Consider the following 18,921-nt stretch of genomic DNA (forward strand, 5'->3'; position numbering starts at 1 on the left):
TCTGTTATTACCTAAATCATTCACTTGGATAGTCTTGATTCAATTTTTGTTACATTATCGATGAATTGATAAGCGCAACATTAATTTAACCGTTTGAGATGTTTGGGAAAGGCTGACAAGGAGAAATGCAACTTTGTGGCATAATTTCTCCATCGAAAATTTGAACCAATTTCAAGCACGTTGCTTGATGTCAGGTGAAAACGCTTATCAATTAATTAAATATAAAATAAAAAACGAAATATTTTTCATAAGATAAAACTGTAAATGTACACTACGTATACGTGTATATCTATTTCATATTTATTTTAAATCTTTCTATTTATAAAAGACAAGTCGAGGCAATTTTCGAATATTTCGCATTTCAGTTAGCCAAGGCCCCCATTTAAAATCACCGGACACCATCTCGTCTAATCGAACTCTTCGGGTATTCAAGACATACTTTTAGATCTAGTATCAGGTTTTTACATGTGAAGTCAAACCCAGAATATGAACTGAGGTGGTCTTGCCAAATTAAACTTTCTTGTTAAAGATTTCGTTGTTCATCATCTACTTTCGTCGTAAGATACTGAAAATGCAACTTTGTGTTTCATTTTTTTTTTTTTATTGTAAACTGTTCCCGAGAGAGAACTTCCATAAAGGATCGAAAAGATGAATATTTTTCAATCTATTTTCATCCAAAAAATTTGATCTCACTGTTAGGCAAAACTTGACTTTGCATAATAATCCTTATAGGGGAGCGGTGCGAAAACTTGGCTCCTATCGCCGGGAAATATTGTAAATACCAACTTTTTTTCTACATAACAACGACAGTAGCCGTACAAATGGTCCGAATTAATCTATTTTCAGTAGGGCTCGTTCTTCAGAGCAAATATACCAGCGTTCGCAAATTCATTGAATTATATCGAAAATTTTGAGCTATATATAAACAAACAGACTTAAGTTGAGTGAGAAACTGAAACTCCGAACAAATTGTAATAATAACAGACGCGAACATCTAAAGTCGTTCTGAGTATTGCATATATTCGCATATAATAATACTTACCATAAATATGTATATAGTACAAGAAAACTATGGAAGTATCAATTCCGCAAGAATCTTGTCTGTATTTAACTTTCGGATGGATCGGTTGTAAGTGACTTGCTTTGATACGTATGCGGTTAGGATCGCAAGCATACTCAATTATGACCTGTATCAATCGATTACGTTTATGGTTATAAGCCGATGTATCTATAATATGTAAAGCATAAAAGTATATATATATATAAAGTATATATATATAAAAAGTATACATGTATATAAAAGTATATATATATATATATACATATACTTTTTTTACAACATAGAGCTGCCATATACGTACTATCAAGTCCAATCAATTAACGATCATATTTCTCAAATTATGCGTAACGTTTAAATTGTACATCGATTTTATTCACGAAAACCCTCATTATCATTGAATAGAATCATTAGTTAGTTATCTATCTAGAAAAAGATGTTCTAGTTTTTAAAATTAGAAAATACCATAAATCACAGGCATATTACATGTAAGCTTTATTCTATTTTTCGAACGATGTTAACAAAATCCGCAGTCTTTTTCGCTAATAATTTGTATAATCCGAGTTTAAAAAAAGAAAAAAAATACATTCTTTTACCGGCAGTAAGGAAAGAAGAGACAGAGTTTATATAATTAGATTTAGAAGTAACCTTAATTTAATTAACACTAGTCCAGATAACTGGTTGCTATAGGGGGCCGTACATAGGTTCAGAATATGGTAGATAAACAGCAGGTACACTCACACCAAAGGATTCTGTAGGTGCGTAGGAAGTTTGCAAGCTATGATTTGAATGCGCTTTAAATCTGAAATTGGATACCGTTATGTACGGCAAATTTTTAAAGTTAAGATTATGCAAAGCTTCAAACTTACTTCCTTTTTAAGAAACAAGCTGTGCAAACCGTTATTAAAGCCGCCATCCCTATTAGAGCAGCAATACCCACAAGCCATATGCCTGGAAAGCCTATTATACCAGCGATGGCTGGAATTTTTCTGGTCGAACATGGTTCTACTGCACTTATTCCATATTCTACATAAACGTCGAGTAACTCTTCCTTTAGACGTTCGGAGTTCATTAGTCGTTTCATTTCATTAAGTGACATCGCGGAACCATTTCTGAACATTTGAAAACAAGAACTTGCTGCAGTGAAGTCTAAACTGTAATCGGATCTGGTTAGCGCTTGCGTATCCATAATGTGTAGGTTCAAGTTAAAAGGCGTGAGTTTTTCCCTCATCTTCTCTTGAAAAGGCCGCACAATATTTCGTATTTCTTTCGGTGGACGAGCAAATACAAATTTCAGGAGCGATTTATCACGTATAATGAATACATTGAAAGTGCTGAACGTGTGTCGTTTAACATTTTGTGAATTATTCGCACGTATTTTCATTTCAAAGTAGCCGTCCACATAATCGGCGAATGAACCGGCGGTTTTAAGTTCACCTGTTCGATTGTCAAGTACGAATAAAGTTTGCCATACGGCGGTTCGCATTGTTTTCGTTCTTTTGTAAAATTGCGGAACAAAAGTAAGATTTTCGATAGTTAAGATTAAGGGCTCAGCTTCCGCGTCCAAATCGGTGACGCGAATTTTTGTAATAATTGTATCAATGGGTACATTGATGCGTACGCCCACCGATGCATACTTATGCTCGAATTGCGGTAAATTGTCATCAATGTCAATCACTCTTACGTGAATTCGTAAATGAGAGCGATCGTATCGGTCGTACGTATCGCCAATTAACGAATCAATCGCTTCACCCCGTTGTAGACATTTAACAGTTAATTGAAAATTCTCAACTAACTCTCGATCTATCGGTTTCGTCGTTTTTAAGGTAGCGGTATTATTTTCGGACGTCTCAATAGAAAAAACTTTCTCATCATTTCCCTCAATTATTACGTAATCAATTAAAGCATTCTCTCCTATGTCTATATCAATAGCTGCGAAATTTCCAACAATTGTTCCTCCATGTTCTTCTTCGAGAACAAGAAATTGTAAAGGTCCTTCGTCCTAGATTATATAAAAATGTTTTTAATTTTTCAGTGCTGAAGTCCGTGCTTTCAAGTTATGTTGTATACTAACTGGTTCTCTGCAAAAGACTGGCTGATGGTCGTTCACATCCAAAATATTGATTTGTAGAACTTTCGTCAACGATTGTCCCGGCTGTCCATCATCATATACTTCCAGGATTATGTTATATAAATCTTTAGTTTCGCGATCTAGTACTTGAGATGTGCTTATTAGGCCAGTGTTTTCATCGATTTTAAACGCGGCCGCATCGAGTGTATCATCTAATATTTTATAATGCAAAGTACCCGATGGTGTATTTGGATTATCTGGATCGCTAGCTTGAACTTGAAAGACTGCAGTGCCAATAGGAGCATTCTAAACAAAATTAATAAACACGTTAATTATATTTGGCTTTCTGGCATATTTTGAAAAATGAAAAAAATTCTTCTTCATCGTCTTCTTCTCCTCCTCCTATTGAACAAATCAAAAATCCAAAATTCATTGTGAAAAGTGCCCAATGTGATTTGATTGATTTATTTGATTTGTAATCTTCAATCCGTAATTTTCAGTCTGTTAAATTTACAATATATATCATATGTGTTCAGATGGTGAGTGGGTTTTCGATCACTTGATTTTTTTTTTTTGACTTTCTTTGAATTCTGCTTTTACTACCGAAACTTGCTAGCGTATGTAATGCGCGCTATATAGGTATTGTATTTACTCTGACTTCTCAATGACGCGTGTTCAATTGGTAATTGGCTAATGAAATTCTAACAATTGTACGAGAGAGAAGGGCATTTGCCGTTTCATTCACAGCAATTGCTACGGATTTCGACTTTTTTCAAATTTTCTATAATTATTTTATTATCTTATGTATATGAGCAGGGCATAGTTGAGGCGATTTTGGCAGTGATAGGGCCTACACATAGTAATGAAATAGGACTTTTCTAATAGGATTTAAAATTTTTTAAAACGTATCTAAAGTCTGGAAGCTGGTAATGTCTCTGAAAGTGGTTACAACTCATTTTGGACATTGCATTCTTTTATTGTTATGCCTGAGATTTCTTAGCAATGACTTAGCTTTTACTTCGCGATAAGCCGTAACTTAGCAACATAGACATTTTTAACAAAAGTGCAAACCTTGGCGGGCTATCTTCACTTCGGTTCACTTCGCACATTTAAATCGTGTCTAACATGTGTTGATAATAAGAAGCGATTTAATGCTATGCCAAACAAGGGGACATAACATTATATTATAATTTTAATGCAATTCACTTACTTCTTTAACGTCGGCCACTTGCCCATCTTTCGGCTTCAGGAAATACGGTTTGCCATCATTGGCACTAACATCTCCAATGTAAATAGCAACACTAGTTTCAGAGCTTAAAGCCATTTGCTTTGAGATTTGTTCACCATTGTCTTGGGCTATAATGCGTATGGTATAGGGTTCAGCGCGTCCCTTACCCGTTAGTTCACTTTTGGTTTTTATTTCGCCCGTATATTTATTAATCTTGAAAAGATCAGCTACCTCATCTTCTTCTGCAATTTTATAGTAAACCTCACCACTGGGACCTTCATCCAGATCGGTAGCAAAAACTTTTATAACGCTTGTTTCAATGTCCGCGTTTTCAGGTATTACTGCCGTGTATTCGATTTGGTCAAACTGTGGAACATTATCGTTTATATCCAATACGTCGATTTCAAGGTCGACAAAACTGTGTTTAGAATCCATTGGTTTTCCAGGCGAATCTTCAGCCTTTACTTGCAAATATATACGAGGAGTCCGTTCATGGTCTATGAGTTGATTTAATCCTATCATAATTTCACCTGTTGAAGAATTAATTTCAAATAAGCCCGAATGTTCTCCATGTAGTGAATATATGATCTTATGATAACCGAAACGTTCGTCACGTTCAGTTAGAGTGGCATCCTTGTCGGTGGCTCGGACACGTATTATCTTAAGAGGATGCTTCTTATTTTCCTCTACCGTTGCCCGATAAGATTGCTCTTCAAATATTGGGCCGTTGTCATTGACATTCTCGATCGTTATATTTACCTTACTAATAGTGCTACGCTGGCCATCTGGCGAATTGGCTTTGATTTGGAATATACATTGAACTTCATCCTCTCTAAGGGTTTCATAATCCAAACGTTTACGTAAAATTACTTCGCCACTGCGTTCGTGAATATGAAAGTATTCCAATTTAAGTGGTTCGATCAACTGGAAACTTTTTATAGGCAGCTTCGTGATAGGGTCTTCAGCTTGTAATACGAAGAGCGTACTTTCAATGGGCATTTCTTCCATAATATGTATATTTATTACAGCCTTCGAACTAACCCAGCCCTTATTGGTGAACACAGGATTTGTATCCTTGAACGATTGCACATAAATTGTAACCTCAGTAGTATCAATTTGGGAGTCAAGATTTATTTCAGCGTTTAAGTCTCTTACTTCAATAGGCAACACGATAACTGCTGCTAAGTCATGACGTAATTTTCCATTAACCGAGATAATACCACTCTGGTTGTTTATTCGAAAGGCGTCTTCAACGCGATAACTTGTGCGATTGATCAAACCAATCCCTGTTTTGGTAATTGCCTTGATATTATCATCTTTAATAGAGTAACACAGTTTGGAATTTAAATCGCTATCAATGGCCTTTACTTTAATCACAGTTTCCCCAAATTCAGTACGTTCCGAAATGTACGCCACGTAACTAGGATGTTCAAATTTTGGTTTTTCATCGTTGATATCTTTGATATTTACATAAACAGTGGAGGTAGCTGTTTCAGCTATCGGTAAACCAGAGTCCACAGCGTTAACAATGATTTCAAAACTGCCCATATTTGATTCACGATCGATGCGAGCCTGTGGGGAGACCCTTATTAAGCCGATACTATAAAAGAAAAAGATTTATATTTTATATTCCACCTGTCAACAAATTAGGGAAAGAAACGCGAAAATAGCTTACGCTTCATCGATTTCAAAGTTATCATTAGCTCCCACAATACGATAACGGAGTAAACTATCCAAACCATCTGGGTCATGAGCTCTGACTACAGTTACATTATGACCTGCGGGAGCGTTTTCTGGTATCGATACTCGATAACTAGGCGGGCCCAAAATTGGTACGTTTTCAACATTCTGAAAATGACCTTTGAACACTGGTCGTTGGTTACCCGAAATACCCACACGTATTGAAACTTTGGTAATATTAGTTAACGGCGGTATTCCAAAATCGGTAGCTGCCACCTCCAACTCATATTCTCCTCTCTCCGTATCCTTGGAACGTGCTATTTTTTGCAATGAAATTTCTCCAGATACTTCATCAATGTGAAACACATTGCCAGATATGCTATTTTCTGATATTATGCCATATCGAATTTTACCACCACCTTGAGCAGGACCATCTACATCAATGGCTCTTATAATAAATTGTGGTTCAAAAATGGCGGTATTCTCCCTTATAGTACGAACATATTCTGATTTTTCAAATTGCGGATAGTTGTCGTTTATATCGTCAATTTCTACGTAAATTTGGGCATTCATTTCACGGCCACCTCCGTCTGCTGCTACAATGGAGAAACTATAACTACTTTGTGTTTCGTAGTCCAAAGTCTTTTTGACGAAAAACCCTCCCAATTTGGGATCTGTGTAAAAGTGATCGGCACCGAAGCCTTTAAGACAATAAGTTATATCACCAAATTTACCAGAATCCTTTTCCGTGGCTGTAATTGAACCAATCCGGGAATTAGGGGGAAGATTTTCGGATACGGAAAATCGATAACTACTGGATTCAAATACTGGAGAATTGTCATTGAGATCAGTAAGTTCAACGTTAACTCGAACTTTGGATTTCTCTTCGCCTCTCACCGAAGCAATAATATCAAACAAGAATATTCTGTCCATTGAATCGGCAACGTCATAATCTAAACGACTTGAGTTCAGCACCTTTACAACGATGGGTGTTCTCCCTTGACCTTCGAAAGGACTTACACTGAATACATTAAGAGAATTGCGAATATTTCGCAATTTTAAATCATAGTGGCTGTTACTGCCCGTATCTAAATCATTAATAAAAATTGCGAGTCCAGGTAGGGGCATTCCTATGCCCAGGTTTTCTGGTATAGATATGGTAAGATTATTGCTGTTAAACGTAGGAACATGATCATCAATGTCATTAACAACTATTGTGATCTGAGTGGTAGAGCTGTCTGCTGGCATGAAGCCGTCAATTAATTCCGTAGCCCGCACTGAGAAAACATAAACGCCTGCGTTTTGCAAAATACGCGAATTTTCACGATCCAAAGATATATTAGTAGTTGCCAACACGGCAGTACCCTCGATAGGGTCTCCGAAGGGTATTAAAGTAAAATATCCAAATACTTCATCTTCCAAAGATAAGATAACATCGCGGGGAATTCCCACGTCTCCGTCAATAGCAGCAACGTTTAACACGCTAGTTCCTGGGGCAGTATTTTCATCGATTGTTGCGGAATATGGCGCATTGATAAACACAGGTGACTGATCTTGAACGTCTATCAAGGATATCGAAATGGTAGCATATGAGGTTAAAGGATTTTCTAGAGAGCCATCTGAAGCAGATATGGTCATAATATAATTGGGGCGCCGTTCAAAATCAAGGGGCTTCCTTAGAAATACATGGGCTGTGTAGTTACCAGGTGAAATCTCCTCGGCGGTAACATTAAAAGTATCACAAATATCGTTCTCCTGCAAATAAAACAAAATTCTTAATAAATTTTCAACATTTTTTCCTACCTATCACTCAGCAATACGCAATGAGCGTTCATAAAGTTTGCCTCTTATCGTGTCAATAAACTGAAATAAAGTTTTCAGATTGGAAACAACAATATATTCTGAAAATAATTTGTAAAAAGTGAAGTATCAACGCTTCTCGTGCATATACCGGTAACGGCCTTTTAAGCCATAATTTGAAAAACAGTAGGAGTTTATAAGGAATGAGTAGGTAAGCGATTTCATCTACATCCCTTGCTCTTAGAGAAAGGTTATGCATTCGCACTTAAGCTTGTTAGCTCCTGTTTGGGCTTGTAACATACACTAGTCATAGTAGGTGGTCATGTGTCAACTATGACAACTACTTCGATTAAAACTAAACGTAGGCACCCAAATCACCATATGTTAATATATGCCGTACCTTGGAATAACCGTTGCGTCTTATCTGAATCTCAACACATGCTCCTTCCCAATCTTTACTCTCTACCGACAATATTAGTTGCAATTTCTACTTACTTGCACACACTTAATAGTAACCTCCGCATTTCGATCGGTATCGTGATCCACAACAATTATGGAGGGTTTTATGTCCAATTCTGAATTTACTTCCAACAATTCAGAAATATTCGCCAAATATGGCCGCGTCATAAATATTGGCTGGTTGTCATTATAATCGCGTACTGGTATCTCACGTCTCAATGAGATTGTGTGGGGTTCATTTCCATAGAGACCTTCGTCGGTCAAGCTGATTATTACTTCGATAGTGTCTTGAGTTTCACGATCCAATTCTTGACGTAAGCGTACCACACCAGTATGACGATCAACCGAGAACACTGGTCCAGATATACTATATTTTACAGCAGTGCCCTTGGGATCCACGCCTAAAGCAAAATATATGAAATTTTCGATAGTAAAGAAACTGAAAAGGAAAGCTTTGAAAATAATCTATATCACTCTAACTAACTAACTGTGATTAGATCTCAAGTAATAATATAACGCATAAAAATAATACGTTGTGTAAAAAGCGAGAAATGAGATATAAATTTGCGATATATGCCCGAAGAAGCAAAATGATGTGTGCATCTTTGCTCCATCATATTTCTGCAGGAAAAACACACATGCACAGTAGGCCAGACATAGCAAGCTCGGCAATAATTATTAAATTGCGCAGCATAAAATCTAACATACAAATATAATATGAAACAAGTAAAAATATTCGGTCAAGTCGGAGGACAGGATGCAAAAATAGGCGTGGATGATCCAAATTTTGCGGAATTTATTTTTGTATGAAATCACTACTATAAGTTAATTTCCATTGCAACATATTAAAATTTCGACTTTTCTGTTCTGCAATGGATCAATTTTCGTGAAAATCCTTATTAGGGTAGGATCCAAACAATAGGCCGAGATGGTTCAAATTTGGTACAATCAATTTTTTTATGCGAGAGCTTCAGCTTTCGTTACGTGAGAGAGGGTTCCAAAATTGCCCCAGTCGATCCAAAGCTTTCACATCAATTTAAAATGCCGAAAAAACACTACTACTTAGCCACTTTTGCCGAGAAAATTTTGAACGCAATTGCAATCTTTTTCTATACGATGACTTTTCACAATAGATCGTTATTTGGAGCGAGTGGTCGAAGACGTGGACCAATCCGAATTATTTTCAATAGCGCTCGTCCTTGGATCAAAACACGTCAGTGTACCAAAATTCATCAAAATATCTCAAACATTTCGACTTGTAGCCAGAATACAAATTTACATCGACACACATCAACCGGACGGACGGAGTGGCTGGGATAATTTTTGAATTTTTTACGGAAATTGCTCCTGTATAGGTCAGCTAAGCAAAACAAATTGACCCGTAATAGTTTATACAAAAGTTCATGCAAAAATAAACTCCGTAAAATTTGGCCTTCTACACCCATTTTTGGATCCTGCATAAGGTACGGGATAAAACCAGTACTACATTAGGTTGCGTTTTGGGCCCGCTTCCCCATAAATTCGGGCATGAAAAAATGCCTTTATATAGAGATAAGATATAATTTTTGCGTGTCAAGGTATTTCATTGTCGGCTTTGCCCGACCATAATATTCTTTCTTGTTTTAAATTTTCTTTTTTGGCATAACCATTAATTCAGGTTTGTGTCGAACACACTATTTAAATTTGCAAATGTGTTACGAACGATTTTTCAAAAGCTTCACTCAGCCGTAAGGCAAAAAACATAATCTGGAATAACGGCAATGATGATCACTAGCGTTAATTATATATATATATATACATACAGTTTTCTTCGTGTAATACATAGGTTAGGTTCACTTAGTTTCCATCCATACAACATAGACAAACAATTTTAGCAATTATTGGATGCGAGTTGCTTAGATGAGTCTTACAACAAATCTTAAAAAAAGAAAGAAACTCTAGGCAGACTGAATGGAATGATTTGTATTCAAGTTTCTATCAATAGACAATATGTGCTCTATTCTAAATAATTATTTACTTTTGCCGAGAATGCGTACTATCACTGTGCGCACTTTTAAAAATTTTATAACAGTCTTGTTCAAGAACCCGAAAGCTTCTTAGCACGTATTTAATCAATTTTATCAATATAAGGTAATTAGTTTTCCTGGAAATACTTGCTTCTTTGGAATTTTCACAAAAGGTTTTTTTGTTGTTATTTATTATTTATAAGCGTACATAACGTACTGATATATAATACATGTCTTGTTTTGTTTTGTGTTCATTTCACATTTCACTGATTTCAAACCTAGATCACGGAATGCATAAATGATGTTTTATATTTAGACGTATGTATATATATATGCTTTAGTTTATTACTGTACTATATAAAGCAGCATCAAAGTAAGCCTATCTACCTATAAGCCATTCGCCTGTCTATTTTTCTCTCTATGTGTGTACGAAATATTGTCTTAAGCCTAAAAACATTGGAAGTTCTTCCCCCGACAAATTGGCCATGAGACTGGAAGAAATCGATCAAAAAACGCGTTCTATACCTTTCAGTGCGAACTGTGCTTTAAAAAGCAAAAAGAAATTTGCTCTTCTGGTCATTACTCATAAATTACAACAGATACAACGATAAAAATTTCAATTATTATATTGTATTATATATGTTCCACGAGTAATCTCATAGTATTTATGTAAAAGTGGAAAAATCGGCCGGAACAATCAACATCGAAATTTCTTTATTTTTGTTTTTCTCTTATCAAAATAAAGATGCTGGGTATAAAGGATGCGGCCATAGCTGAATATAATTTTCTGAACAGTTTATTTTCAAGCCGACTTTGTCATTGGTTTTTCTTGTTTGTTCATCTTACAGTTAGTTGCGAACAGGTACTTGCTCGCTTCTTACCATTTGGAAGGTCTTATATGTACATATATATATATATGTATATATAATGTGTTTACTTACAATCATTCGCGAGCATCTTTTGTTTGGTGTCTTTTCTGTTTTCCTTTCTTTTTTTTTTTCTTGATGAGTCCCTATATGTATGTATATGTGATATATATGAACTTAGAAATTGTATTTTAATTCCTCTAAATTTTTATGTGCGTATTTTTATATATGTACAACAAGAGCAAAATTAATTCATTTAATGTTTGCTGAGCTTAATAACAATCTTGATAATATTAGCTCTTAAAAAGTTGTTATACATATATATATATATAAATATATACCAACCTTTTAATTGATACACTGGACTACCGATAGCCACATTTTCTGCTAAGCTGAAATGAGCCATATCTCCGCCTTCCATGAAATGTGGAAGTTGATTGACATGTTGAGATTTTGCATTGTATGCCGAATATAACATTAAACACAATATTAAAAATAACTGTTGCAAAATTTGCACCAAATTCCGCATTGAGTGCCACATTGCTTTTGCAATTCTTTTCTTCTCTTTCTTAAGTTACGTATACGCACACACACACACACACACACACACACACACACACATACACAGACAGACAGAAAAACACACATGCACACTCAAAAGCAGTTAAACAAAACGCACTTTTTATATAACGACATTTGCACTGGTTCAACCAAAAAAAATAAGCAAAATAAATAAATAAGTCAAAGAGGTCTAAAATAAAAAGCAGTTAGGTAGTAGTAAAGTAGTAGACCGATAAATATATTTTACTCATTCTATTAAACGCTTAGTTCATACTTGTATATAAAAGCAGCATTTTCACTTCAAAAGTTTTCCAATATCTTGTATATAGCCGAGCTTTTACAACAAGATAAAGATAATCACAATATTGTAAGCGATTCATCCTGAATTCGTTGGCAGTTATCAATTTTAAAAAATTTTTCAAAACTTAGTACTAAAACGTACTGGAAAGTCATTCCATTTGAAATAACCAAACAAAAAAAAATTTATCAAATACTTTTGACCTAAGAATAATAGTGAGCTAATAAAAAAGAAAGTCCTGATAAGTAAATCCGCTGCTCTAGATTTCAAATCATTATTCATCGTTATTTGCAAGTTGCTTGCTTGGTTTTGTAGATTTACTTCAGTTGATGGTGATTTCAAATTTGATCTCTCGAAATTATCTATGAGCCTTGTACAGTTACATCAAATGGATTGCGAAACAAGAATACAATATAGAATTTACAAATTATACGTTTATAAATTATATTTTGTTAATCTTTCATAAAGCCAGATAGATATGTGATAGTTAACTTAACACAAGTGAAAAAAGTATAGTGGATAACGGTCCACCATTAAATATCCCACACCAGTTTGCTTGATATAATGATTTGTGTAGCACTTTTCAATATAAGGGCTTATATGGGAAGTGGTCAAAAAGACTATCTATACCATTTTTAATGGCGTTTGTCCTTGGGCCAAAACCTGTCTGTATGATAAATTTCGTCAAAATACTTTAGAGATCGCGAGCTGTAGATTGAACATAAGAATACATGGGCAGACAGACGGACAAATTTAAACTGGTATAATAAAAAGTGAAAGTAGCCCAAGTCCTTCTGGGTGTTGTATACATCTGCACAATTTTAATATGTTACAAATGATGTAGGGTATAAAAATTAATAAATATAGAATACATAGTACGAGTTAGGATAAGAACAAGTAAGAACGTTATAGTCGGTCAATACTCTACACCACTTCGTCTAGTACAGTCATTCACTCGTTTCGGTAATGATAGATGAAAAATTGCACATTATTGATCAAAGCCCGAAATTTAGCAAACTTTATTTACTTTCCGAAAATTGCATTATTTTTCAGGTAGCGTCTTAGAAAACTAAAAATTAGACTTTCTCCCCATATAAGGGCTTGCGTTTTATAATAATGTCTACAGATGTTAGAGTCTAAAATATAGGCCTATCTCATCAAAATTCCCCATCGTTAATTTTTGCGCTAAATTGCTACTGGAAAATTCTAAATCTGTTTCTAAACATCTTTCCTTTTATAAGAAATGTTACATGAAGAGCGATCCAAGAAATGGGCCCATGCGGTTCCAATTTGGTCCATTTAATTTTTATGTCATATTACTACCACGAATAAATGTATATAACGACTTTTTATAACAAATCATTTTATGGGGTGAGATCGAAAGAGTGGCCCAATGCGAACCCTTTTCAATAGCGGTCGTCCTTGAGTCAAAGCACCTCAGTGCACCAAATTTCATCGAAATATATCAAAAATTTCCATGGGTAAGCTGGGCATTGGTACTTTCAATCGTATATTCACTGGAGAAACGAAGGCTGACCATAGATGTTTCTGGCTTTCTTGACTCTCCGTTCTTATTAGTGGAGATTAATTTCAATGTTGGTAATTGTTCTTTCAGAAATTTGATTTTCTCATAAATGTTAGTTAGTATAGACATAAATATGAGGTGTTAAATTCGTTCCGGGCTCCCTACAAAAATCTAAATGGTAACTATAAGATTATCTTAATGTCGGATAGGCACGTCCTGCCTAAATTGTATCTAAATTAACTCTTTATCTTTAAAGCTTCCTTCGTATGGTTCGTAAATTAAACTACAACTGTTGACTATTATCGATTACCAAGATTTTGCGTGTTTGCATCGGTTTAGTGGTTCCCTCCTAGCTTGGGTCTATACCGGTTGCGAGTGCGTCGTTGTGCTAGCAGTATATATGCTTTTCTTTTTTCATTTTTTTTCTTGTTTATTTGTATGTGAGTCTGATCTGTTCGTTGTTTCTTTTACTTTTACTTTATGAAAGTTATTCTTAATGTTTAACTTGAGGTTCATTATTAAGAGTATGTTCGGCTAAGTTATACTCTACATTATTTGTGGTGCAGGTTACATTAGGTTTTGGTTAGGTGCGGACGTGTGTAACATCTAGAAGGGCTTCAAGTAGACCCATCTTTTATTATACAGGTCCAAAACGTGTCTGTCCTATATTATGCCTGTCCATGTATATTTGTGCTTAACCTGTTGGTCGCATGGTTTGATATATTTTGATGAAATTTGATGCATTAACGTGAGGTGACCCAAGCACGAACCCTATAGAAAATGGTTTGAATTGGTTCACTTTCTCACCCGCTCCCGTTGCAATTTTCAAAATTTGTTTACAAAACGCGTTGTGTAATAGTATTTCATCATTTTAAATTGTTATGAAAAATTTGGTTCGGTTGGGGAAATTTTTTGAGTCTCCTCTCATATAACCGTTCCTACGAAAACTAAATCTTTACGTAGTAAAAACGTATAGTAAATTGACAGAAAAATCAAATCCATTGAATTTTTATCACGAAAGTTGATTTTTTGAACTCGACCGCACCGCAAGAACTCTTAGGCAATGTTGTCCTTTATATGATAATAAGGCCTAATCGATAATGTTTTATGATGAAAATTTATTCCTTGATAGTAATTTGGCCATAAAAATTAACGGGACCAAATTGGAGCCAGGTAGGTTTATTTCTTGGATCGCACTCCATATAACATTTCTTATAAAAAGAAAGATGTTTAGAAAAAGGTTTAAAGGTCCACAGTAGCCATTTAGCACAGAAATTAACGATAGGGAATTTGCATGACATAGGCCTATATTTTTTAGACCGTAACATGTATAGGGATTATCAAGAAAAGCCACGCTTGATACGAACAGAAATACTATTTCTAATTTTCTTTAACGGAATCTGAAAAATAATGTAAATTTTTGGTGAGTAAATTAAGTTTGATAAATTTGGGTCACGTCATACGATGTTTTGAGCATACTACAATATTGGGGCTTTCATGAAAATAATGTGTCATTTTTAACCTATTATTACCAAAACGAGTGAACAATTAATTGCACTAAAGTAATACGTGTCGTGCAGGGTATTTAATGACCGGTCTTTCCCGACTATAATGTTCTTACTTATTTTTCTATCTGCAAAGCTGCTCTTATGCATGAAGCTTAAAAGTTAAAAGCAAGAAGAAGAACTTTTTTGTTCTTTATGCATTTATTGTTCAATTTTCCTGGATTTGGAAAGTAAAGGAAAAGATTTTATACCAATTATCGAATTATCGAGCGATTTCGCTTGTAACGTTCAACTCAATAGCTGAGTCAAAAATTTAGGGTTTGTTGTGGAAGTTTTTTGTTTTCACAATGTTAACGCAAACACACGCACACATACGTACGCATACTTAGAATAATTGCACCTGATTAGATTAATTAACCCGAAATTTTACGCTTATCCAGGTTATACGGCTCCTTATATAGTTCCTCCACAGTTGTGAGATGTACATGTACAAAAATCATATGTCTAATTAAGATCACCACAACTTTTTATGTTGGAAAAGGAGGCGTGTTGTTTTATAAGCTGAATGCTGAGCATTCCACATAAAAATCTGAGCACTTCTTCCTTTTTAGTCGTCACTTGTTAATCTTTCTAAATTAATAGCGGTTTTTTCACTCATAACTGCACTCACTGGACACTTTCTTCTAGTTGTGAAGAAGAAATGCAAAAAATAAAAAAGAATAAAAAAAAAAAACTTTTACAGTTAGTACCGGTCGCGAGAAGGAATACGTTTGCTCGCGTTCTTTGAATTTGCACAGAATTTTGTTGTCCGTTCAATACGTTGCGATTTCTTTTGCTTTTGCTTTTGCTTTTTTTTAAACTGATATATCCTTGTTTTTTTGTTTTATAATAGCAATAAATAATATTCATTAGATTGTTATTTCCGAAATGTGTTTTCAGTTTTCTTACACCTTGAAATTTCTTTTATGTCGCCAAAAAAGATTTTTGTGTACAATGGTTAAACTCTTTTCTAGTTATTTTCACAGAAAGCGTACTTGAAAAACTGGATTCTCGTTTGACCATTGTAGGTTACCTTATTCTTTTTAGCTTTGTTTTGTTTAAATATATAAATACATAGTACGGTACTGCTCTTTTACAAACGTCTTGTCACATCGAGTTTCTCTTACTTAATGTTAGCTCATCCATTCATTTCTAAGTCAGATTAGTCTCAGTTGTGTTTTTTTTTCTTTTTTTTTTTATCTATATTTAGGCAGTATCTTTTATCTTGAAGGTAGCATTTCTTATCTATAAAGACAGTGTTTTATATATAAAGGCATGACTTTCTGCACTATTGCGATTTTGTTTTATTTTTTTCTTTTTTTTTTTAAATTCCATTGAAATTTTTTTTAATTAAATACAAATTTTAGTTTTTTGTTTTCAAATATTATTTTATTTAATTCTCAATTTTAAGAGCTGGGAATAAGCATATAGAAGTAAAACATAATTGTTTCAATGTAAATATGATTTAAGCGACATTCATGAACTTCTGAATGATACGAAAGACACGATCAAAATTAAAAATCATTGAAGCTAACGTTATGCTGAATAGAGCAAATCTTTATTAGCAATAACAAAAAAGTTTAAGTGAGTTCCCGGACCGCCCATAAAACACTCTACATCATGGTATTATTATTCATACAACGACTTTACAAGTTAAGGCTGTCGAAAAACTGGCCCCATTCGAACCATTTTCAGTAGCGTAAATATTTGAGCCAAAGCCCATTCGATACATATCGAATTTCGTAAAAGTATCTCAAAAATTTGCAACCTGTAGATGAACGATAAAAAATAAAGTCGGCAGACGGAGAGACATACTCAAATCGATATAAAAAGTGATTTCGAATCGATCAGTATAATGAAAAGTTTAACCTATCTCAAGTTATTCTGGGTATTGCATACATTCACGCAATCTTAGTAATTTCTTGTACGGCAAGTGGTGTAATATATAAACAGATTCAGGTGATTAAAAATACATAACATACGCGAAAATCTTGTAAGATTAAAGATTTGACAAAGAGAGATGACGTTATCTTCGTTACGGATATTTGTTTTTTACGATCGGCGGTCGTCACCGAAACACCGAGAATACTATCCCCTTTTGCACTTATTGCGATAAAAATGCGATTGGGTCGCACTGTATATAAACTAGTGAAATAGCTAAGCGATTCCTATCTTGTCATGGCTGCAAATCAGGAGTGGAAACCGAATCATTCCCTGAAATGGAAAAGCTGATGAAAGGGTGCTTCGGTGTGGAAACTTTTGGAATTCACACTCCCGTGTACTCATTAATGTCTGATGATAACCAAAGAGCTGTGCAAATTATAGAAAGTACTACAAAACATTCGGGAGACTTGAATATGTCTGAATTTGCGAAAAAATACTCTACCAAAATTGACGAATACATAGAACAAGGATACGCAAGAGTTATAACCGAATGAAGACAAAAGAAAAGACATTTTATTTAGGATACTTTGGAGTAATGAACGCCAATAAGAAAAATTTGAGGAGCCCTTAACAAGGTGCTATTGTCTGGACTGGACATAAATCAGCCACTCGTAACAGTGGTCATACGTCATGCAAAGAACGACCTTCGGACCCACTTGTTCACCAACCCTAGTCCAGTGTAAGAAAAACAAAAACGCGATGGAATTTTATGGTAACTACCCGAGAGCAGCTAAAGGTATAACTGATCACTACGTGGATGACTATTTGAATTGCTTCGAGAAAGCGCGAAAGAAATGATAGAAGTTTTGCAAGCCCTTAAAGAAATTTCTCGAGTTTAAAATGCATCATATGCATGACAAACTTGGCTGTTATCGCGAAACAACTGGGAATCAGCGACAATGATGGTTCAGTCGATGTTGGATAAGTTGCAGAACGCATCCTAGGGATGCACTGCCTCGCAAAACCTGGCAAATTCATATTTAGTTTGAAATTCAAGTTTTCTTTTACTTATAAGAAAATCCAAATTTTCTTTACAATACCTTTACTTATTTGTGTTTCGCAAGTTTTGCGAAAGTAAAGCCAAGTTAACAGCAGTGATAGGTCTGCATCGTTTTTATCAAACTCTTTACCCAATTTTTATATATAGGGCGAAAAAAATTCCGCTAAAATACGAGACGAGTATGAATGCATTCACTTATCATACTTGTTGTTCGCTTCAAAATTAGCAAAATGAATTAAAGCGCTTTACAATCACTATACTGTATAAAACCTTGATGATCGGTCCTCGTTCTCGCTATATGGATAAATAAATTAAATCTGTTTGGATGGAACTTTAGTTTCAAGAGATTAATTGACGCTATAACAAAAGAAAAATAAAAAAAAAAAATGGATTCGCCTTCGACGCATATATATAAAGATGAAAGTTTTTTAAACCGACATTGGATGTTTAATTCCAAATCTCTCAGTTACGACGACGTTATATAAATGAAATCATATATTGAGCTGCTTTGTAGACAATGCGAGCGGACGTTCCCTGCATCAGACAGAAAAAAAAAAAACAAGTGAGAACATTATAGTTGGGTAACGCCGATCTTTGAATACTTTACACCACGTTGCCTAACACAATTCTTAATCTTATTATAGAACACAAAAATTATGTCTTGTTTTCATATAAAGACATATTTTTCATGTGCGCATTCACGGAGAGCCGGGCCCAAGACGCAACCTAATGTAGTGCAAGTTACATAGCGTAGAATCCAAAAATAGGCATAGATGGTCCAAATTTTGTAGAGTTCATTTTTGTATGAAATTACAAACGATCAATTTTCATGAAAATTCTTGCTAGGGAAGGATCCAAAAAATTGGTAGAGATGGTCCAAAT

General features: G+C 34.7%; 1 protein-coding gene across 1 annotated transcript; it reads right to left on the reverse strand.

Annotated features, from left to right (window-relative positions):
* Positions 1-1,619: 1,619 nt before the first annotated feature.
* On the reverse strand, positions 1,620-11,868 carry LOC119631378 (cadherin-23). Its single transcript, XM_038023530.1, has 7 exons — positions 11,513-11,868; positions 8,332-8,696; positions 6,032-7,791; positions 4,339-5,956; positions 3,132-3,434; positions 1,927-3,059; positions 1,620-1,859 (listed from the first exon to the last, which is right to left on the reverse strand). The coding sequence occupies exons 1-7, from the start codon at positions 11,706-11,708 to the stop codon at positions 1,742-1,744; spliced, it is 5,493 nt and encodes a 1,830-aa protein (XP_037879458.1). The 5' UTR covers positions 11,709-11,868; the 3' UTR covers positions 1,620-1,741.
* Positions 11,869-18,921: the final 7,053 nt, after the last annotated feature.

This window comes from Glossina fuscipes, unplaced genomic scaffold (genome assembly GCF_014805625.2).
Source record: "Glossina fuscipes isolate IAEA_lab_2018 unplaced genomic scaffold, Yale_Gfus_2 1, whole genome shotgun sequence".
In the NCBI taxonomy this organism is placed as follows: domain Eukaryota; kingdom Metazoa; phylum Arthropoda; class Insecta; order Diptera; family Glossinidae; genus Glossina; species Glossina fuscipes.

Excerpts from the sequence above, each read along its gene's own strand:
- LOC119631378 (XM_038023530.1), bottom strand. The coding sequence starts at position 11,708 with ATGTGGCACTCAATGCGGAATTTGGTGCAAATTTTGCAACAGTTATTT. Across the intron at positions 5,957-6,031 it reads AACTTTGAAATCGATGAAGC|TATCGGCTTAATAAGGGTCT; the intron begins GTAAGCTATTTT and ends TTTCTTTTATAG. Across the intron at positions 3,060-3,131 it reads CAGTCTTTTGCAGAGAACCA|GACGAAGGACCTTTACAATT; the intron begins GTTAGTATACAA and ends TATATAATCTAG.